General features: G+C 38.6%; 1 protein-coding gene across 1 annotated transcript in view; it reads right to left on the reverse strand.

Moving 5' to 3' along the window:
- Positions 1–24,342, reverse strand: part of SH3PX1 (sorting nexin 33-like protein SH3PX1) — a gene marked incomplete at its 3' end in the record, with an annotated part of 294,611 nt that overhangs the window by 236,139 nt on the left and 34,130 nt on the right. Inside the window, exon 3 of the mRNA XM_090380950.1 lies at positions 4,497–4,571. Within this exon, the coding sequence (XP_090237076.1) occupies positions 4,497–4,571 (75 nt within the window). The remainder of the gene's footprint in view (positions 1–4,496; positions 4,572–24,342) is intronic.

Consider the following 24,342-nt stretch of genomic DNA (forward strand, 5'->3'; position numbering starts at 1 on the left):
TGATGCTGCATAAGCTTGCTTTCTTGCATCAAATGCATCTACTAATGCTAATGCTAATGCATGGGATGTATATAAATTATCAAGTGATAGAGAAGCCTATGGTAGACATAAATTAGTCTGCAATCATGTCACAAAGGAGGAAGGAAGGAGTTGAATCACAGTTATATATCATGTCCAGAAGTTTGCCTTAAGCGAATTGGTGGTTGATTCCTGCAACAAGCTTCCATCTATTTTTGTGGAAGTGGATAGTTCAAATAAATTCAAAGAAGAGCTTGAAAAGTTATTGGAGGGGATGATAGATGAAATGGGAATTTTTTTTTTTTTTTTTTTGGCTGATGCTGTATAAGTTTGTTTTCTTGCATAATTTGATTTCAAAGATGTAAATTGTTTGGGCATGTTTAGCAGGAGCATTGGTAACTAGATCTGCTGGAACGGGTGCAAAAAAAAGGGCAATGACTCATGAAAGGGAACAAAAGGGTGGTCTTACCAAGAAAGGTTTCAGTTCTGCAAATTGCAGCATCTAGAGACAAGGCATTTGTAAATAGATCTGATTGAGGTGTTTAAGATTTTGAATGGATTGGGTAAGCTCAGTGCTGATGGCATTCTTCCTATTGCTCAGACTACATACACACAAGGGGGCATGAATTAAAACTGAGGAAAGATGATTGCAGAACAGATGTGCAGAAGTTTGCCTTCAGCCAGCAGATTGACTATTGGAACAAACTTCCATCTGTTGTTATGGAAATGGAAGTGGGCAGTTTGAATAAATTCAAGAACTAGACAAATTATTGGAGGGGATGGGCAGGTGATGTAGGAAGATTTTTTTTTTCCTGACGTTTTATAGGCTTGCTTTCTTACATTTGCCACTAAAACTGCTGATTTGTTCAACATTACTTTTGATGCAGTTGCCAGGGCAACTACATCAAAAGTGATGTTGGCATTTACGAAGTATGGAAAAACAAAATCTTATTGGACAAATTGTAGCAGAAAATTAAACAAAGCTGACAGAGAGAGACTGCTGGACAATGAAAAGGATTGTAACCCAAAAACATAACCACAGAACTCAATGAGAGTCATAGCAATCCAGTTTCTATCAAAACAATTTGACAAGAACTTCATACAGCTGAAATTTATGGTGAAGCCGCTACTGTCAAGCCATTTGTTACTGATGGCAATGCTACATAAAAGGAGGAATAGTGTAAGGAGCACAAAAACCAAACACTTGATGGTTGGAAAAATGTCACATATTCAGAGAGATATCATCATTCACACTCTTTCCAACATCAGGGAAAGTTTATATTTGACAAATGCTTCATCCTGACTGCCAAACATGGAGAAAGAGGTTCGATCCATCAAACGGATTCCGAATTACTGAGGGCTTACTTTTCGCAGTCGTTGATTTATTTCCTTTGGGAAACTATGAATGCTATTATGTGTCCATTTCTTCCTCCACAAAAAGAGTTCCAAGACTGTTTCATCAGATACCCCCCCTTCTCCTCAACATCCATTTTTTCTTGAGAGCTAAGATGTACATCAGGTTTCTTATTCTTTTCTTCGGGCGATTTCTTTTTTACTGGTAGAGAATTAGGAGATACAGATATAGGAGTAGCAGCTGACTGATCCTTCTGTGCAGGTTTTATGAACTTAGCAGGTAGCATACGATGAGAGTGAATGACTCTTTCTGACCTAAAAATAGCCGGGTCAAAAAAAAAAATTTTTATTCATCCAGAAGTAGTTGTGGTTGTGATTGAAACAAACACCATGTAGTACACTTTTTCAACGTACTCACCAGACAACATGATACATTTTTGCCACCTCTCAATACATTTCCACAGACAAATTTTGTAGAATTCCTCTGACTGTCCTTCAAATCACGACTCGGCAGCAGAAATCACCTCATGATCAGCAGAAAAGTGTTTCCACAAAGAAAGGTCTTCAGGGCAGGAAAGAGGAAGAAATCCAAGGGTGCAAGATTGGGGAATAAGCAGGATGCTGCAATATTTCAGAGCCACATTCATGGGCACACCTCACTGTAGAATTCAAGGAATGCACATAAAAATTAAATGTGCAGCATACCTTTTGACAGTTTCCCCTGTTTTTTTTTTTCTTTTACAGTAGCATGTAGCTTTATGAGAAGGTTGGAATAATACTGTGCCATCACAGTACAGCCCTTTTGAAGGTAAGCTGTTATTATTACACCATGCTGTTCCCAAAAAAAACTGACAGTATCACCTTGTAGCACTTGGTTGTACCTCAGCCTTTTGTGGCATGGATTCTGCATGACTAAACAAATATGGTTGATATTTGTTTAGTTTCGGGATCATAGTGATGGATCCAAGGTGACTAGCCATGGAAAATAAATCCTCTTGCTTTTCCTGGCACATCAACCTTTCATGTGCACTTTGTGACTTTGTGCCCTATCCTTCTTCTAGTAAGGGTTCAGAATTCTGCGAACCCATCTAGCAGACATTTTACTCATATACAACTGTTGATGGATGATTTTCTCCACATACTGTACAATAATTCAGCTAGTTCTCCAACACTAATACAGTGATCTTCCAGGATTAATGCCTCAATTTTTGCAACCGTCTCCTCTATTACAAAAGTTTCTGGGTGTCTTGGAATTTCTTCATTATGCACTGAGATTTTTCCACATTAAAATTGTTTATGAAAATGTGCAATAGCACTCTAACTGGACAGAATTCTCTATAAACAATGAACTTTCTTCATGGATTGTTTTGGGTGTTTTCCCTTGCAGAAAGAGGAACTGAATCACTTATCTGTATCCCACTTTATCTATTGTGACACTTCACTTCATTCAGTGCTAAAAAAAAGGAATTGACAGATTGAAGCCAAAATTTGTGTGGTTGCTATAAAGATGTCAAGGTATCAAACGAAAAAGAAAATAAATAATCTTTCTGTCACAATTACTTCTGGGTGAATACAAATCTTTTTTTTGAATCCCCTTGTAAAAGTAGACCACAATTAACAGTTTAGGAAAATTCTGCAGAGAAGGCATCAAATGGCAGTTTTTTTACAGTATTAATTAATCTTAGCAATGAATATACCTACTTTGGCCAAACTCCTTCCTTCCAGGATTGTCAAAAACTTGAAAGAGAAATCAGAATAATAATAATAATCATGCCAGTAAGGTGCTTGTTTCCTCAAGAGAAAAGTAGGTCACTTTATGAAGAGAAGATTCCTTGTGTTTCTTCAAAAAAAAAAAAAACCCAGTCCCAACACAGGGAGTATGAGTCTGGTCACTCATTCTGGTCCATTCTAATTCTCAGAAAAAAAAATTGCTGATAAAGAGAAATCTCGAATCCAGAAAAGAAAAAAAAGAGTCAAGAAATCACAATATGTAGGATGAATAAGTAAAAAGGTAGGGGTTTTTTTTTTTTTTTTTTTTGCTTATGTATAAGCTTGCTTTCTTCCATCATATGCCAATACTAATACTATATTTGATAGTATGAACCAGAGCTATAATGCTCAATACGTTCTATGTTGACATCAATATTTGTAAAAGAATAAGAGAAGTTTACCTCTTATTCTTTTACAAATGTAAATATATGATGTACAAATGTAATACATGAAGTTCTCTACGTATCATATTGAAAATATGATATGTAGATCACTTCCATATGATACTCTCCAGAAATTAAATAATCTTATATTACAGTAAGAAATAATTAACAGTAATTAAAAATCAAATGAACAATTAAAAATCAACTTAATGCAATTAAAAATTAAGTAAAAAAATTAATTTAACGAAAAAAAATTGCAAAACGATTTTCCTTCCTGGAAAAGAAGGAAAGAAAGGAAGGAAAATCGTTTTGCAATTTTTTTCATTAAATTAATTTTTTACTTAATTTTTAATAGCATTAAGTTGATTTTTGTGTTCATTTGATTTTTAATTACTGTTAATTATTTCTTACTGTAATGTAAGATTTTCGATTTTTTAACTGTTTTCATTTTAATTTCTGGAGAATATCATACGGAAAGGTTCTACATATCATACTGAAGTAAACTTCTCTAATTCTTTTACAAATACCAATGCTATATGAATACATCCATTTCACAACTACTTTAAGTAGGACATCAAGTGTGCTATTGCACACAAAACAAAAAAAAAATCTGCAACTTCATCTATATTCAGAACACCAATCTGAATAAGCTGTCAGGCCCATTTCTACTATTGCACACACTTAGGGAAAAACTCCAATTTTAAAGGAAATGCATTTTAGAATATAAAATGTGATTATAAAGCTGTAAATTCAAAAAATATATATTCTTCAATCATAATAAATGTCTAAAAAAAATAATTATTGAAATCACTGTTGTTCAACCAACCAACATGCGAAATGAAGTTTCTGGGATTTCCAAAATAATACTACATAATGCAAAACATTAAGTTAATGCTAAATAGGGTGTTCACTACGAATGTATTTTTTAAACTTATAAGGAAAAATAATTTCAGCATTTAAAACAATAATTACCTCCACATATCCTGCTGGAAACAAGCCGCTTTCTCCCCTACTATTAATTCCTTCCCACCAACCTTCCCCTACATCCTGGAAAAGATATTAAAAAAAATAATAATTCCTATGCTTTCTGTATATTACTTAGTTTCTTACTACTATATTATTTATTGATCCTAGTGCCACTATTTTGCTTACTAATTGCACTCAACTTCTTACTGCTATTTAATTCATTGATCAGTTTTTTCATCCATTCTGCTTATAGTACACATAAAATGGTTAGAACTTGAGATATATATCTAACATTCAAGTACAAAAAACAAATTCTGATTTTAAACATTGTATAAAATTTCTGTTTCCTATATTAACACGCTGACCAGGCTAGCCAGGTGGTGCCTGCCTGGCAACCCAAAGGTCGCGGGTTTGAATCCCACCTCGGGCTTGGATCAAAGTATTGCAAAAACCTTGGGAGGTGCATTATGGCCACAGAAGACGATGCGCCAACAACTACCAAAAAAAAAAAAAAAAAACTATATTAACATAAATAACTAAAATGTGATTTAAATAGCTTTATTATTAATTACTTTATCATTTTAAATACACTGGATTCCGTTTATTTGGGCCACCAATTAATCAGGGCAGCCGTTTATTTGGAACAAATCTTAAAATACAGAACCCAATCGAGAAAATAGCCTTTGTTTAATTGGGACAACGCGACGTTTAATCGGGGCAGGAGACCGCAGCACTGGCGATTACTGTACAATTGTCTCCGACTGTACCACGTGGTTTGGTTGCATTTCTGGAGGTCACAACCATAAAACAATAAAAACAATTAGCAGTCACCTGTTCATTAGCATTAGTAGAGGCATATGATGCAAGAAAGCAAGCTTATTCGGCATCAGCCAAAAAAACAAAAAAAAAAAAAAAAAAAACACACCACTCCCATTTCGCCCCTCCGTTCATTCGAAATACCTGTCCAGCTAAGCCTTAAATTTATTTAGGCAATCAACTTCAACAACAAGTGATGGAAGTCTGTTCTACCAACCAATTACCCACTGGCTAAAGGCAAATTTCTGCACATCTATCCTACATCTGTCTTTCCTCAATTTGAGTTTATGCCCTCTCGGGTGATTATTCTGAGCAAGAGGAAGAATCCCATCAGCATTGAGCATGCTCAAACCTCGCACCAGCGAGGTCATCAGATCACCCTCACTGGTGCCTAGTCTCCAGACACTGTAATTTGCAAAACTTAAGCCTTTCTTCGTAAGAGCACCCCTTTGTTCCATTCACTAATCTTGTTGCCCTTCTCTGTACTCGTTCCAGGAGCTCTACATCCTTCTTGAAATGAGGCCTCCAGGCCTGTATACAGTACTCTAGGTGTGGCCTGACCATTGCCTTATACAAGGGAATAATCACCTCCTTATCCCTGCTAGAAAAATTCCGATAATTCATTGACAATACACCATGAGCTACTCTTACAGCCCGTCTGCACTCTGAGAGAACTTCATATCTGCCTGCACAATTACCCCCAGGTCCCTTTCATTCTCTACCACTGTCAGTGTAGTGCCACAGAGTTGATACGTTGCTCTGGGGTTGCTGTTTCCCATATGTAGTACTTTACATTTGTCAATGTTAAACTTCATTTGCCACCTCTCAGCACATCTGCTCAACCTTTCCAGATCCTGTTGCAGCAGCATAGTGTCAGTAGTGTCCTTGACAACTACGCCAACCTTTGTATCGTCTGCAAACTTGGACATTAAGCTTGATATACCATCATCAATATCATTTATAAATACAGAAAACAATAATGGACCCAAAACTGAACCATGAGGGACTCCACTAATAACATTAGTCCACAATGAGCAGTGTACATTGATTACCACTCTCTATCTTCTTCCCCTCAACCACCCCTTTATCCATAGCAGCAATTTGCCTCCAATGCCACACTGCTCCAATTTGTGCAGCAGTCTTACATGTGCAACAGTATCAAAAGCCTTTCTAAGATCCAAATGTATGATATCAAAGTTATTCCCTGCATTCAGTTCTTTTGAGACTGTATCATAGTATCCAATCAAATTGGCCAGGCAAGACTTTCCCTTAAGAAAACCATGCTGTGTCCGAACTATAACTGAAGTCTTGTCTAGGTGATCCTGCAGTGCTTCTTTAACCAGTGCCTCGATTAGTTTTCCTGGAACAGAAGTTTAACTTCTGTTCCAGGAAAGAACAAAGTGCCAAGCCTTTGATCCTACTTTGTGAATTCGGGTCACATTTGCACATCTCCAGTCTATGGATACCTCCACTGAAGGTACCCATAGACAGTGTATAATTATGGCTAAGGGTTTGCTTACTTCCTTTGCTGCCTCCTTTAATATAACTGGATAGATCCTATCCACCTCAGATGCCTTTTTTATGTTTATTCTCAACAATTTCTCCTCCACTTTCCTCTCAGTTATTACAAAATCATCTGGGTCACTGCCAGAGTTTACTTCACCTCTGGCATTCCCCTTCCTGAATAACTCTTCATGTGTGAATGTAGATGCAAAATACTTGTTTAGTTTGTTAGCCACTTGAGCAGGATCCTCAACTGTTGAACCATCAATATCCAGTGGACCAATCTGATTAATCACTTTTCTTCTAGAGTTTACACAGGTAAAGAACTCTTTTCTGTTTTTCTTTGCATCCTTTGCCAAGGATTTCTTATAATCTGCCTTTGCCTGCCTAATCTCCTTTGTGAATTTGTTACAGACCAGCTTATATCTATCATAGGCTTCCATGTCACCCATTAATTTATATGTATCCATGCATTTTTCTTCTTTACCATATGTCTCATTAGTTCAGCTGACATCCATTTAGGCCTAAATCTTGAACAATATTTCTTAGTTGGTATGTAAAGCCTAGTAGCTTCCAAGGTAAGTTCTTGGAATGCTTCCCATTTTGAATTTGTTGTTGGTAACATCAGTTGGTCCCACTGTATAGAATTTAAATAATGTGTCAGACCATCAAGTTGCCTTTACGAAAGCAAAAACCCTTCCCTTTTCCCCTGATGGTAGTTACCTCTTTGAGTAAATTCCTCTTCAGCACACTGTGATCACTGCCACTTAGTGGTACCTTTATCTGCAGATTCTTAATGCATGAAGAATCACTACTGATAATCAGATCAAGAGTATTACTCCCTCTAGTTGCCTCCCGAACATGGTAATGTAGAAAACAGTCATTCAATAAATCCACAAAAAGCCTTGCTAGTGTGTGAGTGACCAACCCACAAATTCCAGTCAATATCTGGGAAATTAAATTCCCCCATTATAAGACTGTCTCTTAAAATTCCCTATTATAAGATTTGCTGGCCCACTCTATTTCCCTATACAGTTTCTTATTATACTCATCAGAGTCATTAGGCCTATAGCACACTCCTACTCTCAATTTTGATCTCCCAATGCTTATGTCACACCAAACTGACTCGACACTGCACTGTCCAGCGATGTCGACTGGCTTCACTTCCTTGGATTTTATGTGTTTCTTAACTAATAGCATAACCCCTCCTCCCTTCCTATCCTGTCTATCCTTTCTGTACACATTGTACTCCCCAAATTCCAGTTCTGCATTCCTTATATCTGTGTGACCACATCTCTGATATCCCAACAATATCTGCCTTTGATGTTTTAAGCAATACCTCAAATTCATCAAATTTATTTACCAAACTCCTAGCATTGGTTGTACACGCAAGTATACATGCACCTGTTCCTATTCTTAGCTTTCCTAACACAACCCATGTGTTTACTTGTACCGCAACGACTCCCAGCAGTCTCTGAAATATCCTGCATCTTGTTTTCCAGGCTGCTGCTCATTCCAATAGAAGCAGTGGAAGAATCACTTTCACCTCTGCCTGTGGCTACTATTAATCTATTAGTCCTTGTATCCCCCCAAGCTAGCAGTTTTCTGACCCACCTAACACTGCCTCAATAGTACCAGCAAATATTCTTGCACCCTTTCTATTTAAGTGTATCCCATCCCTGTAGAAGCAGTCTCTCCTGTTAACAAGTACAGACCAGGCTGAAAAAAATTCTACCCTTTGAGCCTTGCACAATCTTTCCAGGGCCGAATTGATTGACAAGGCTCTCCTCATATACTTCCTCCTATCGTGTCTGGGCAGAATTGCAGAAACTTTCAAATTCAACCAAAATTCACGGCTTTTTTTCAACAGTGACCTGTACTTGTTAAGTAATTCTGCCAGTCTCCTACTCTTAATATCATTTGTGCCAACGTGTACAACTCTATCACCTTTTGTGCCCTTAAAAGATGATATCCGCTCTACAACGTCATCACCTTTGCCCTTGGCAGACACTCTGGTCCTGTTCCACCTATCCTTTTTACAAAGCATGTTCCCAGTTTCCCTGACTATAGAGTCACCAACAACTACCAGTTCCTGTGGGACCAGCAAGTAATTGTGATAGAAAGATGAAATTGTTTGATACCTTGAAAATCTCTATAGCAACCACACAGAATTTGATTTCAATCTCAAATTTGATATTTCTTTCTTTGCAGCATTGAATGAAGTGGATTGTTACAGATTGTTCTTTCTACCTACAAGTGCAGACCAAGGTGATAAAAATTTTCCCCCCAAAAGCCATGCAGAGTCCAAGTCTTGAGTTAATCCACAAGGCTTTCAGCACATAATCCCTCCTATCGTGCCTGGGCAGAATTGCAGACACATAGGCATCCTGACTTAATTCGCATTATTTCTTCGCCATGGTCCTATATTTGTCTAACAAATCATCAGAGCATGTGTGCTTATTAGCATTAGTCCCCATATGAATACTGATGTTAAGCACACACAATCTGACGATTAAGGTCTTATCCTTGAATGGTTTGAGCAAGCTCACTGCTGATAGGATTGCTCAGATTATGCACCTGAGGAGGCATAAATTCAAATTGAGGAAAGACAGTTGTAGAATAGATGTGCAGAAATTTGCCTTTAGCCAGCGAGTGGTTGATTGCTGGAACAAACTTCTGTCATTGTGGAAGTTGACAGCTTAAAGAAATTCAAGGCAGAATTAGACATACTTTTGGAGTGAATGTATGGGTGAAGCAAGAAGGGATTTTTTTTGTTTTTTTTTGACTGATGCTATATAAGCTTGCATCACATCCCTCTACTAATGCTAATGTTAAAAAAAAAAAAATAAAAAGTCTTGCCAGTAGCACATCGATGCAAAAAAGTCACCATCAGTTTTACTAGGAAAACTACATGAATAATTTAAAACTTTGCACTAGGCACAGTGCGCAGTACACTATGCAATACCACCCATAATTTTAGCCATATATAATTATAAAAAATTTATATATTTTTTTTAATTACCACAGCACCAGAATGCAGTTGCGAGTCTTCCTTCGTGGATCAAAAAGTGTTAATTCATAGTTAATTGTACACTTATTCAATATATCTTTCCAAAAAGAGTGGAAAAAAAATTTAAATAAAGAAGATTACAGTATAGTTTAGGGCTAAAGCCTCAGGCTACAAATAGTTTAAATAATGTACAATTAGTGCATTTGCATCATTTCTGTACATAGGTTGGCCTAGACGTGTGTGATTCAGCTCCTGCTTTATAGTGATTTTAAGTAGTTTTTAAAGGGCATCTTTATAAAATATGTGTACTGACATGTTCCTTAGATGACTATCAAGCAACTTAGATGGTTTTTATGAAGTCTTCAGCAAGATAAGTACCTGGGCAGAATTGCCTAGGTACTTATCTTGATATTTAAATTTAAGCTTAAATTTTTAGTATGCAACGTTACTCTCTGAGCTTTGTTTAGCATAGCTACAAACAGCAACGTTATTGACTTTTGACCTGAAGTTCTTACCTTGACACAAAGCTGTTCGTGGCCTTGGCAGTGTTCCTTCTTTTGTAAAGTCCTGCAACCCACAAGCAATTTTTCAGTTAGCCACTCCCACGTCCAAACTGTAGTCTTATTTCTTCAGGCTTAAGACTCTTCTCTTCGATTCCCTGCTGTGTCAATAACGGCTCACCTGCTTATTTGTAACATTCTGTTTGCTGATATTTAAAGCCATTCTCAACTCTTCAACATGCCACCTAAAGAAGCCGTTTCATGCAATGTATATCAAAAAACAGTACAGAATTGGATTATCTGCAAGGGAATTTGCAGTATGGTTTTTTGTGATGAGTGTTCATTAATAAAGAACTTTTCTAAATCCAGTAATTTAAAATACAATTTCAGATGCCCTTCATGCAAAAGTGCTAATAAGGGAAGTGCAAACTTACAGTCTCCTAGTCAGCATAAGCTGAATTGCCAGGATATCCCAACAGATGCTGATCTCCTTAGCAATGATGACCATCACTCGTCTCCCCTCGTCAATATAGTACAATCTCCTAAGCCTTCAGACCATACAAGGAAGTCAACTAAAGATGCCTCCGCCCAAACGGATGATGCTTCCTCTCTGTCCCCCCCCCCCTGCCTCCAACAGCCCCAAATAATGATCGCTCATCTGCTTCCCTGGAACAAATGTTGTTGTTGTTGGGTTTTAACGACACATAGGCTACTTGGGCCATATTGTGTCTTCTAATGGTGAATTTGAAATAATAACTATATTTTATGATATATTTTTATCCAGTTTAGGAAAGTAAATAGTTCTTTTTTATTAGGATCATCTCCCAGAATCTGCAATAAATTTAATGATGACTGTGTTTTAGCAATTGATTTAAAAGTATCTAAGCGGATGTTCTGAAAGTGGGGACAGTCCACTAACAAATGGTGAATGGTCAGTTGTACTTGACATGATGTACATTGTGGAGCGCTGTCATTAGTTAATAGATACAGGTGAGTGAGATGAGTATGCCCAATCCTGAGCCTTCCTAAAATTGTTTCTTCTCGTCTGCTTTTCTGGAAGCTGGAGGGCCACAGCTTTGGTTCTGGTTTTATTTGGTATAATTTGTTTCCTGGATAACCTCTCCAGATTAGTGACCAGCTATTGTAACATGCTTTACGGATAATGTGTTTATAATCAGTATATGGGGTTCGAAAAGTCTGCAAAAGAGTAGTATCTGGTTGTTTGGCTGCAAGATCTGCTCTTTCATTTCCTGCTATCCCAGAATGACCTGGAATCCAACAGAATGTTACAGTTTGGTTTGACTCATTACACACAAGTAATTTAGAATGGATTTGTTTTATTACAGGGTGAGAGGAGTTGGTATTACTATTTATGGCAGAGACAGCACTGAGCGAGTCAGTGTATATTAAGGAAGATGAAATTAGAAGTTGAGCAATGTGACCTAGAGCCAAGTTAATAGCATAAAGCTCAGCAGTGAAGATACTGCATTCTACAGATAATGAGACAGTAGTGGTGAAAGATGGAAAGACTGCCGCAGCGCCTACTTGAGTCTCAGTTTTTGATCCATCTGTATAGATCTTACAGGCCTGTGAATTAGAAGCAGAGTGAGCTTCATGTAACTGTGCGATATTGAAGGGACACAAGGTGTTCTTTCCCCACTGTTGGAAATAGTCATCGTAAATTGCAGGGATATTTGTCCACGGTGGATCGGGCGGTGTTATGTCCTGATATACAGGGTGTTTCAGTTAAACGTTTCAGAACTTCTAAGAGGGGTAGGGTACATCCTGACAACTCGAAATCATATAGCAATGTGGGGTCGGAAATGCTTTCCTGAAGCGGTGTTGTACACAGAAGCACCATAAAAAGAAAAGAGACCGTAAGTGAGAAATCAATCGTTTTAATAATACATGAAAAGAAGCAAAAGGTACATGGATTAAAGTAAGTGTTCGAAGTTTCATCAACCTCGTATTGCTTTCGCACAGTGGTACCTTGGAAAATGTGCTACAAATCCCATTTTTCCTGCTGAAGTGTTGTTTTCCGATGAGGCATCCTTCACAAGGGAAGGAATTTTCAACACGCATAACGACCATATCTGGGCGGTCGAGAACCCGCATGCAATACGACGTCGTGCAGCACAGATTCGATTTTCGGTCAATGTATGGGCCGGTATTATGGGAGATCACCTCATCGGACCTTACCTGTTAACGTGTCGTCTAACCGGACCTATCTACTTGATCTTTCTGTAGAAAGTATTGCCACAACTTTTGAGAGATGAACAGATTTCTGCATCGACGCAACAGACAATGTGGTTCCAACACGATGGAGCCCCTGCCCATTATAGCGGAGATGTTCGTAACTACCTGGATGTCACATTTGGTCAACAGTGGATCGGACGTGGTGGTCCCGTGCGTTGGCCTGCTCGGTCACCCGACCTATCATGTCTTGATTTTTATTTCTGGGGTCATATGAAATCGCTAGTTTATGACACCCCTGTTGACAATGCTGAGGAGCTGGTTGCAAGAATCGCAGTAGCTGCCGAAGAAATTCGAAATTCGCCTGGAGTATTCCAGAATGTTCGGATGTCCATGCATCGGAGATGTGAGGCGTGCATTGTAGCCCGTGGAAGAAACTTCGAACACTTACTTTAATCCATGTACCTTTTGCTTCTTTTCATGTATTATTAAAACGATTTCTCACTTACGGTCTCTTTTCTTTTTATGGTGCTTCTGTGTACAACACCGCTTCAGGAAAGCATTTCCGACCCCACATTGCTATATGATTTCGAGTTGTCAGGATGTACCCTACCCCTCTTAGAAGTTCTGAAACGTTTAACTGAAACACCCTATATATTGCCTATTTCAATATTCCACATTTGAGTTAGTTCTTTAAGTCTAAGTGCAGCAGGTCTGTTTTCATTTGGTTTACTGTTGTAAAATGAGTCCCATTTGGTATTGTATAGACATCTCCAATTCAGGTGGTAAGGAAGACTGTGGATTTTTGCGGCATATATTAAAAGCAATGTTTTCCTCCAAAGATGTAAGGGAGGTTCGTGGGCTTCAATGTAAAGGCTCTGGACTGGGGAGGTTCTGAAAGCCCCTATAGAAACTCGAAGGGCACTGTGCTGGATGATATTTAACCGCTCTAAAGTACTCTTCCTCGCAGAGTCATACACTGGAGAACCGTAGTCCAAACGGGACCTGATGAGAGCTCTATAAATATGGATAAGCGTATGCCGATCAGCGCCCCATGACATGGATGACACACAACACACCGAAGGATATTCAATTTCTTCAAGCTGATAATATATGGCTGGTAATGTGTTCGGTTACTTCATCAATGGTTCGAAGATAGGCCACATGTGCTTGAAAGTTCAGTTTTCTATCTAGTATCAGGCCAAGAAAGCGGACAGTGTTAACCAGAGGAACCGACACATTTTTTATCTTTAACTCAGAAACAGGATGAAATGACCGGAGTTTGCAGAAATGAGTGGTAGTGGATTTCTGTTCGGCAAGATGGTATCCATTGCGTAAAGTCCACGATTCTATTCTGTTTAGAGTAATTTGTAACTGTCTTTCGATAGTATTCATATTTTGTGATTGGCACGATATGGTGAGGTCATCTGCATACATATATACTTCAATAGTTTTTGGAAGATTTTCCAATATATTGTTGACCCTAATTGCAAATAGCGTTGGACTCAGTATGGAACCCTGTGGGACACCCTCTTCTTGAATATGAGATGCTGATAGGAAGTTTTGATATCTGACTTGAAAGGTATGTAACTTTAAAAAGTTCTGAATTATTTGAGGGAGATAGCCTCTCAACCCTAACTGATGCATATCTATGATAATACCATGACGCCATGTGGTGTCGAATGCTTTCTGAATATCCAGGTTGACCATAACTAAATGTTGTCTCCTGATGAAGGCGTTACGTATGTTGGATTCAATTTTGACAAGTAAATCTAGGGTGGACCTGTTTTTGCAGAACCCATATTGGTGATCAGAAAGCAGATTTTCGGATTCAAGAATCCAGGTGAGCCTCTTATGCACCATCCTTTTGAAGGTCTTGCCCAAACAGCTTGTCAATGATATTGGTCTGTAATTTTGAACTAGAGAGGTATCTTTTCCCGGTTTTGGTATTGCACAAATATAGGAATGACGCCATGAGAGAGGATATATGTTTTCTGAGAAGATCCTATTATAAAATAGCAATAGTGTGTACAGATCAGCTTCGGCGCCTCCGTAGCCAGGTGGGAAGGAGCAGCAGTGCGTAGCACACGCTTCTTGATTAGACCGGGGTTCGAGCCCTTCACCACCAAATACGGAGGATGCGGAAAGGTCAAGGAATGACCACCGCATATCCCGGAGCAATATGGCCTTAGTTGCTAATTCTCCTAAAAACCAAATAACTAACTAACTAACAGATCAGCTTCACACAGATGTTTAAGCTTGGTTTGGTTTGGTTTGGAGTTTATTGGCGCATCAGCGACTGAGGCTATAATGCGCCATAGATGTTTAAGCATTCTGTAGTGAATGCCGTCTGGTCCTGCTGCACTATTTGGAGATTTACTCAAGGATTCTTTGAGTTCAACTATAGTAAAGGGCTGGTTATATGGAAGTGGGTAATTAGTTGAAAAATTCAATTTTTTTCGTTCTTCATTAGTTTTAATTCTCTGAAAAGCAGTCACATAAGTGGTTGAGGCGGAAGTATTATAGAAAGATTCTGCTAAAGCATTTGCAATGTCAGTAGGAGAAGATAGGTCCTGCCCATTCCACTGAATTATTGGAGACTGTAGCGGTAGAAATTTTCCATTGAGAGCTTGTATTTTTTTCCAGATAATCCGAGTGTCAGTATTTTTGTTAATAGTTGAGGCGAACTTAATCCAGGAGTCATGTTTTGCTTTTTTCTTAATTTGTCTTGCTTTGGCTTTCAGTTTTTTGAAAACTATAAGGTTGGCGGTAGTGGGGAATTTGCGAAATTGGTTCCAAGCACGTTTTTTTTCTACTTTCGCTATGGTGCAATCTTGATTCCACCACTGGTTTTGGTGTGCCCGCTTGCTCTGGTTGGATTTTGGAATAGAAATTTCGGCTGCTGATAATATATGGCTGGTAATGTGTTCGGTTACTTCATCAATATGTTGTTGCTGTACATACTGTTTGTTTAGTAGGACACAAGTACAGTAGTTTTTCCAGTCTGCTTTATGGAAATTCCAAGATATACGGGCTTTGGGGCATGATATGACCTGTGTTTGAATTGAGCTGATGATTGGAAAATGGTCACTGTGGAATGGATCATTCAACACCAACCATTCCATACTTGGAAAAAGAGATGCTGAACAGATAGATAAATCTATGGCAGATGTTGTGCCTGCAGGTAATTGAACATAAGTTGGAGAGCCAGTGTTTAATACAGTCAGATTATGGTTATCTAGGAATGTTTCAATTAATTGGCCTCTCTTATCCATAGTGGAAGATCCCCACAATGGATGGTGACCGTTAAAATCACCGAGTAAACAGACAGGAGGTGGCAGTTGTGTTAAAAGGTTGTCAAGTTCAGTCTGGGTACAAGGATAATTAGGTGGTATATAAACAGATGCAAGGGTTAATGATATTTCTATTGCTATCCGAACTGCTACACCTTCTAGGGAGGTTTCTAGTTGGAGATGTCTTGATGGTATGGTAGTTTTGACAAGAATACCTACCCCTCCACGAGAAGAAGAGTCAGAATCCCTGTCTCGCCTAAACATAGTATAGTTTATGAATTTGAGTGAAACTTTTGGTGATAAAAATGTTTCCTGTAAGCATACTCCTAATGCGTTAGTTTGTATGAGTAAATCATTCAGGTCATCTATATTACTACGTAATCCTCTGCAGTTCCATTGTAGGAATTTGTTCATTGCTTGGGTTTATTTGACGAAGATTGATCTGACTGTTTTGTCTGAGGTTTCTGCCTGCTCAGTTTTGATTTTTCATTTTTGGGAAAGGTTGGGCGTCCTGTATCCATGGTATCATTGGCATGTAATTCTAGGACTGTGTCCTCGTCCTCTGACTGAACTTCCATTTGAATGTTGCTATAGCATGATTTCATTGTCTTTTGATTTTCAACACTAACAGATTTTGTTCTTTCGGGCAAGGTTGAGATGGCATCAGTTGGGATACTGATTGGCGTGTTGCTGGTTTCATTAACTGTAGATTTTTTATTGCACGTTAGCATAGTTTTGGCCCAGGTGGCAAATGAAATGTTTGGTTCTATGGAGACATCTGTTTGAGTTGAAATTTACCGGCTGTTTTTAGAGACCGATGCGTATGATCAGCTAGGCATGGTTAACAGTATTTGCTTCCTTGCTTCAGGGTAAGTGACTTTACGCTCCACCTTATATTTCTGGATTTGTTTGCCTGTTTTCCAAAGGTCACATGCTTTAGAAAAGGCAGGATGGCTTCCTTTACAGTTAGGGCAATTAGGAGTGGCAGCTGTACAGTCTCCTTGGGAATGCTCCTTAGAGCCACAAATAGGACACACAGCATCGCCTCGGCATGCCGTCTGAGAATGGCCATACTTCTGGCACTTAAAACAGCGAATGGGATTTGGGATGTAGGGCCGAATCTTGCAGTTTAAATAACCTGCTTTAACAGAAGATGGAAGAGTCGGAGTACTAAATGTCAAAATGACGGACCTGGTTGGTAGTAGGTTCCTATCTTTTTTGGTCATTATTCTCTGCGCATGAGTCACTTTTTGTTCCCTGAGTTCTTGTATTACCTCCTCTTCTGACACTGATAGTCCCATTCGCTGATAACGCCTCTAGAGGTGTTAAGAGTGTTATGGGGCGTAACTGACACTGGAATACTGTTAAATGATGTTAATTTTAACAGCTTCTCTGAGCGAGTTGTCTTAAAAGTTTCAATTAGAAGGTCTCCAGATTGGAGACGCTTAACCATTTTAGGAGATCCACAAACCGATTCTAAACATTTCTGTATAAGAAAAGGCGATAGTTTGCCAACAGGTTGCGTGGATAATGAGTGCATTATAAGAAATGCTGGCACATCATTATTCTGATTTTCCGTCCTTAGTCGCTTCGGACGATTGGAGTCACGGTCGTTGTCAGGAATTTCTGATCTCGAGCCCGAGGGCTCTAATGGTGGATAGTCATTTATATCCATGTTGGCTCCTTTTAGCCCTGGGGGTTTGTCTTTACCACCCAGGTTACCGGCCCCGCCACGGGGAGGCAGGAGCAGTGCCACGAGGTGACCAAGCAGCTATTAGTTGTATTAGTAATAAAGAAAACGAAACAGAAAGGTTTCTTTCCTTTCTGGGCCTTTGCCTACTACTTGTAGAACGAAAGAGCTACTTAAGTATAAAATGAGGAAAACGGTATTCGGAAAAAAACAGAATATATATATAATGGCAAAACCTCTTTAGATAGCTCGCTTTTTGAAACGCACTGAGATCGCTTGGCCACGGAACGCTTGGCACCTGGGGCCCCTGGAACAAATGCTGAGGAAACAATTTAGAGAAAATGAAGATATTAAACAGCATCTTTTTCGAATAGGAGATCAGCAATATAAATTCTACCACTTGCTTCTTGAACTAAAGGCTATGGTCGAAAGCCATCCAGTGCCTCACCCTTCTTTTCATCAGGCTTCTGCAGTTCCAGTCCTCAGTCCAGATGCTGAAGAATTTGTTCCAGAAAAAACTGGCTGCACAATTCCAAAAATCAAGCTCTAGCTCTCTCTCCCCGAGAATACAGGGAGATAACCGATATCCACCACTATTAGTAATCAACAAAAACCGAGCAATATGTATGTGCACTGTCAAAATGATCGCTCTGAGCATTATCCTGAAGTGCCTTCCCATAATGGCTTGCCAACAAACTCCCCAAGTTTTAAATTTCCCCGCAGAAACAACAGATATGCAAGCATAATAGGAACAAGAAATATGCAGTCTTGTATTAAAATTAGAAACAGAAATAGTTCGACACTTAGAAGTAGTAACATTTTTGTTAGCAGGCTAGATAGACTCCAATACTACTTCCTAGCATATGGACCAGCTACTATTAGAGCTAGAAATTCCAGGTAGAGCATTCAAAATAAGAACAAAACATCCCACATATTCATCATTTAGAATTGAGCTAAAGAATTGTGACCTACAACAATATCTAAATCCTGATATCTGGCCAAATGGTCTACTCGTCATGCCATTTTATGGAGCTATTGGAGGATCGGTCAACAACTCTAGTGAAAAGTTACCAACTAATTCTCAATCTGCTGAATTCTCTGCATAGCTAGAGAATAATATTCCTAATTCTCATCCTAATCCATCATTTAACTTGCCACCTAATACATCTGTTTGCAAACATCCTTCTAATACAAATGTCCATCTCAGCATTTTTCTTCAAAATGTAAGAAGCGTAAAAAATAAACTGTCTAGGCTTATTTCATTAATGGTTGAAGAATCGCATGACATCATATGTTTAGTTGAAATGTGGGTGCAGGAATCTTTACCAGATGTTTTCCTACTGCTGAAGAATTTCAACTACACGCCATTCATGTCATCAAGAATTAATCATAGAGGTGGTGGGACAGCAAAATTTTAAAATCCAATTTTAAAGTTTTGAACACATACAACTCTAATACTTTCAACTTTGAAGGAATTTCCCTACTAATCCAAGTTAAGGATTCTCTGCTTCAAATTTATAATATTTATATTCCGCCTAGACTTACTGATGACATCATTAATGAAATAATAACCTGGATCACTACTGTTCTTAAGCCTCAAACTAACATCATTATAATGGGCGACTTTAACCATCCCCTGCCCAAATATAATTTACAAATGAAGCTGCTGTCCGACTCATTTTTAGTTCTAGGAGCTAAAAAAATCAACGTCCTAGTTATAAGAGGTAATCAAGCGCTTGATCTCGTATACTCTAAGTTTCCACTGCATGAAAACTTAGCAGGAACATTACATTTAAATCTGACCACAAAAGTATAGAACTGCAAGCAACAATTTGCTGCAGGAATCCTCGCTCCCCTCTGGAAATCACTAAAAGAATATCATCAATTAAATTCCTTCAGAAAGAAAAGTTTTTGCAGCTCTTAAAATATTACCCATGAGATTCTCTTAAAAATATTCCTATCATAAAATAGCTAAATCATAAATAATGGCTGAAAACAGAGTCGGCATCCAAACTTGTTACAATATCTTCTCACTCCAAACCTTGGTTCAAATCCCACCTGAAACCATTCTTCAAACGTAAGCAAAAATACCACAGACAGTGGAAGAAATACGGCACTTCATCAGCACACATAAAATATAAAAAGAGCAGAGCTTTGTTTCAACTCAAAAAAATTCAGTCATTATGTTATGTCCACACTAAAGCACAATAAAAGAGCACTTTCTACAAAAACAACAGCTACCTTACAGCATGAACTAGTTTTTGAATGGATAAGATGCAATATGGAAACAAGAAGATCTGACATTTTCACTGAAGGTACACAAAACAGATTTATAGCATTTAATTCATAATACACAGCCATTTCTGAATAAACAGAAAATTTTTAAGGTGGCATCGTTTTTAAGGTGGCATCGTTTCAAAAACAGTTATGAAGTATAACTCCACAATATGAGAGATGCCTGATGGTGTATGATGTATTTAGACTAAGGCACATTTAGGGCTAGAGCCTCAAGCTGCGAACAAATTTAGACTATGTATATAAAGTGCTTAGCATCATAATACACAGCCATTTCTGAATAAACAGAAAATTTTTAAGGTGGCATCGTTTTAGGTTATGCCATCATTGCATCACTTGGGTACCTACCCACTCACTGACGAAGGGCCAAATAGCCCTGAAACAGTGCTGTCTGGGTGGTGGTACCTATCTGAGAATAAGTAACACTAGTCTTCTCCTTAGGTGAAGCGTTACTTATTCAAAGTAGTGCAATATCATGGCAACTCGTTGTGAAGGCATTCACAATATGAGATATAACCTAAAACGATGCCACCTTAAAAATTTTCTGTTTATTCAGAAATGGCTGTGTATTATGATGCTAAGCACTTTATATACATAGTCTAAATTTGTTCGCAGCTTGAGGCTCTAGCCCTAAATGCGCCTTAGTCTAAATACATCATACACCATCAGGCATCTCTCATATTGTGGAGTTATACTTCATAACTGTTTTTGCCATCATTGCATCACTTGGGTACCTACCCACTCACTGACGAAGGGCCAAATAGCCCTGAAACAGTGCTGTCTGGGTGGTGGTACCTATCTGAGAATAAGTAACACTAGTCTTCTCCTTAGGTGAAGCGTTACTTATTCGAAGTAGTGCAATATCATGGCAACTCGTTGTGAAGGCATTCACAATATGAGATATAACCTAAAACGATGCCACCTTAAAAATTTTCTGTTTATTCAGAAATGGCTGTGTATTATGATGCTAAGCACTTTATATACATAGTCTAAATTTGTTCGCAGCTTGAGGCTCTAGCCCTAAATGCGCCTTAGCATTTAATTCTTATGAACAAGCAGACAAAGTGCAACATGATGTGTCTCCAGATCAAGTCCTGCTAATTAACCAACTTGTGAACAAGAATACAGTTCAGCGTGCAGTTAACCAAATATGCCCTGATAGTAGTGAAGGTCCTGACAGCATCCCTGGTTTTATTATTAGATTGTCCAGCGTATACATTATTGATTCATTAGTGCATATCATTTCCGGGTGCATCTGCCAGCCATTCCTTCCAAGACAGTGGAAAATTTTCAGGATTACGCTGATTCCAAAAAAAGCTTGCAGAAATAACCATCCTGGCCATTGACCAATTGCTGTTTCGCAATAATTACTAAAATTATTGAAAAAATCGTACTCCCATATCTTCAGCATGCAATCTTTGCTAATGCACCTGTCAATATGCATTTTGGTCCTAGAGGGCGCTCCACAACAACAAGCCTAGCTGACACCATTGTATGCATCCAAACTGCGTTTCAAGATAAGGCACAATGCGATGTATTTTATTTTGACATCAAAGGTGCTTTCGACAACATAGATCTCAAAAAAGCTTTTCAAATACTAAAAAATCATTTTCTCGTTGACACAATGATTATCTCCTATCTTCAATACAGCCTAAATCGCAGACTTCTCCTCTTCCCCACTAGTACTGACAATATTCTCGTCACAACCTCAACAGGCATTCTCCAAGGAGCCATTCTCTCCAGTACTATATTTTCAGCATCTCTTCAACCACTTCTGCAAGAAAATCCAAATCCACTGGCATATGCCGATGATTTATAGTTATTTATAATCTCCAAAGCCAGTGATGATATTCGCAAAGTTATCAATGATGCGAATTCACAGATTTGTGAAATCATCAAGTACCTGAAAGATCTTAAATCTGACTATAAATGCAAGCAAATCTGCTCAAATTACTTATTCCCTTCAGAAACAACCCAACCACATAGAAATAAAAATTGCAGATGTCCCAATCCCAAATGTTTTATGCTCACAAAGACCTTGGAGTTGTTTTTGATAAAAATCTCTTCTTTAATGCCCACTATTTATATGTTGCTCAAAAAATTCAAAAAGCAAAATGTTAATCAAACAAGAAACAGCAGCAACAGCAGAAAAACAGTCATTAAGCACGTTCAAAGATGCATCTTTCCCATTCTGTCCTATGCTTCTGAAATCTTGTCTGGTGCTTCTCAAGTAACCGTCAAGAAATTCCTTGCCCTAGAATACTGGGTTCTTTGATGGCTCAATAGTAAGCTTCATTTTCCCCCATACAATATCCAGGCAACAGCTTTATGAAAACCTAAAAACAAAGCCTCTGCAACAGATGATCAAAGTCTGGAGTCATGCTTCTTGCAAAGTTAATCACCTCTGCATGCAATTCACCAAACTTAGCCAATATAATAGCTGTCCCCAACAGGAAAAATTCAAGAAACGGCGATTCAAATCCAACCTCTCCAGGCTCAAACAAATGGACAGAATGCTCCCCAATGCATCCCTTCACCTCATAAATCATCACAACATTGATTGCAACAGGTTAATCAACTCTGAAGCCTACAGGAGTCAGATCTCTGATGAAATGAAGAAAAATAATCCAACCCAGTAATTGCAACTGAAAGCCAAATGTCCTGTCCTGCAATTTTTTTTTAAATTCACAACTAAAATTCCTAGTCATTATTAATATCTATATAAAATCTGCTATGTACATATACTTGATTATTTTATGTAATTTCCTTTGTATTTTTACCTGCCCCTAGCCATGTGCTGTGATGGCCTTGCTGTATTTGCAATAAATGAATATTTATTTATTATTTATTTATATAAGTAGTTATAAATTGGTATCATTAAGTATATCTCATATTGTGAATACCTTCGCAACAAGTTGCCATGATATTGCACTACCTCGAATAAGTAATGCTTCACCATAGGAGAAGTCTATTGTTACTTATTCTCGGCAGATACCATCACCCATACGGCACTGTTTTGGAGCATATTGGCTAAAAATCAGTGGAGCCGATAAGCTCCATCATTATACTTTGCAACTGAGTTGTCATCATTGCAACACCAGGGTACCTGCCCACCCACTGATGAGGAGCCAATAAGCTCCGAAATAGTGCCGTATTGTTTGTTTGTTATTTGGTTTTTAGGAGCATTAGCAACTAAGGCCGTACTGCTCCGGGAATATGCGGTGGTCATTCCCTGACCTTTCCGCATTCTCCGTATTTGGTGATGATGGGCTCGAACCCCGGTCTAATCAAGAAGCGTGTGCTACGCACTGCTGCTCCTTCCCACCTGGCTATGGTGCCGTATGGGTGATGGTATCTGCTGAGAATAAGTAACAATAGTCTTCTCCTATGGTGAAGTGTTACTTATTCGAAGTAGTGCAATATCATGGCAACTCTTTGCAAAGGTATTCACAATATGAGATATACTTAATGATGCCAATTTAGCATTAGCATTAGTAGAGGCATATGATGCAAGAAAGCAAGCTTATTCAGCATCAGCCAAAAAAAAAAAAAAAAAACCCTCTCCCATTTCACCCCTCCGTTCGTTCGAAATACCTGTCGAGTTGAGCTTTAAATTTGTTTAGGCTATCAACTTCAACAACAAGTGATGGAAGTCGGTTCCACCAACCAACCACCCGCTGGCCAAAGGCAAATTTCCGCACATCCATCCGACATCCGTCCTTCCTCAATTTGAATTTATGCCCTCTGAGGTGATTATTCTGAGAAAGATGAAGAATCCCATTGGCATTGAGCATGCTCAAACCATTCAAAGCCTTATACACCTCTATCAGATCACCTCGCCGGTGCCTAGTCTCCAGACTCTGTAATTTGCAAAACTTAAGCCTTTCTTCGTAAGAGCAACCCTTTGTTCCATTTACTAATCTTGTTGCCCTTCTCTGTACCCGTTCCAGCAGCTCTACATCCTTCTTGAAATGAGGCCTCCAGACCTGTATACAGTACTCAAGATGTGGCCTAACCATTGCCTTATACAAGGGAATAATCACCTCCTTATCCCTGCTAGAAAAATTCCTGTATATCATTGACAAGACACCATGAGCTACTCTTGCAGCTCGTCTGCACTGCTCAGAGAACTTCATATCTGCCTGCACAATTACCCCCAGGTCCTTTTCATTCTCCACCACTGTCAGTGTAGTACCGCAGAGTTGATACATTGCTCTGGGGTTACTGTTACCCATATGTAGTACTTTACATTTGTCAATGTTAAACTTCATTTGCCACCTCTCAGCCCATCCGTTCAACCTTTCCAGATCCTGTTGCAGCAGCATAGCGTCAGTAGTGTCCTTAACGACCCTGCCAACCTTTGTATCATCTGCAAACTTAGACATTAAACTTGATATCCCATCATCAATATCATTCATAAACACCGAAAACAACAATGGACCCAACACTGAACCTTGAGGAACTCCACTAATAACATTAGTCCACGTTGAGCAGTGTCCATTGATTACCACTCTCTGTCTTCTGCCACTCAACCATCCCCTTATCCATAGCA

Source organism: Mastigoproctus giganteus, chromosome 9, assembly GCF_048544385.1.
Source record: "Mastigoproctus giganteus isolate SK-2022 chromosome 9, ASM4854438v1, whole genome shotgun sequence".
NCBI lineage: Eukaryota > Metazoa > Arthropoda > Arachnida > Uropygi > Thelyphonidae > Mastigoproctus > Mastigoproctus giganteus.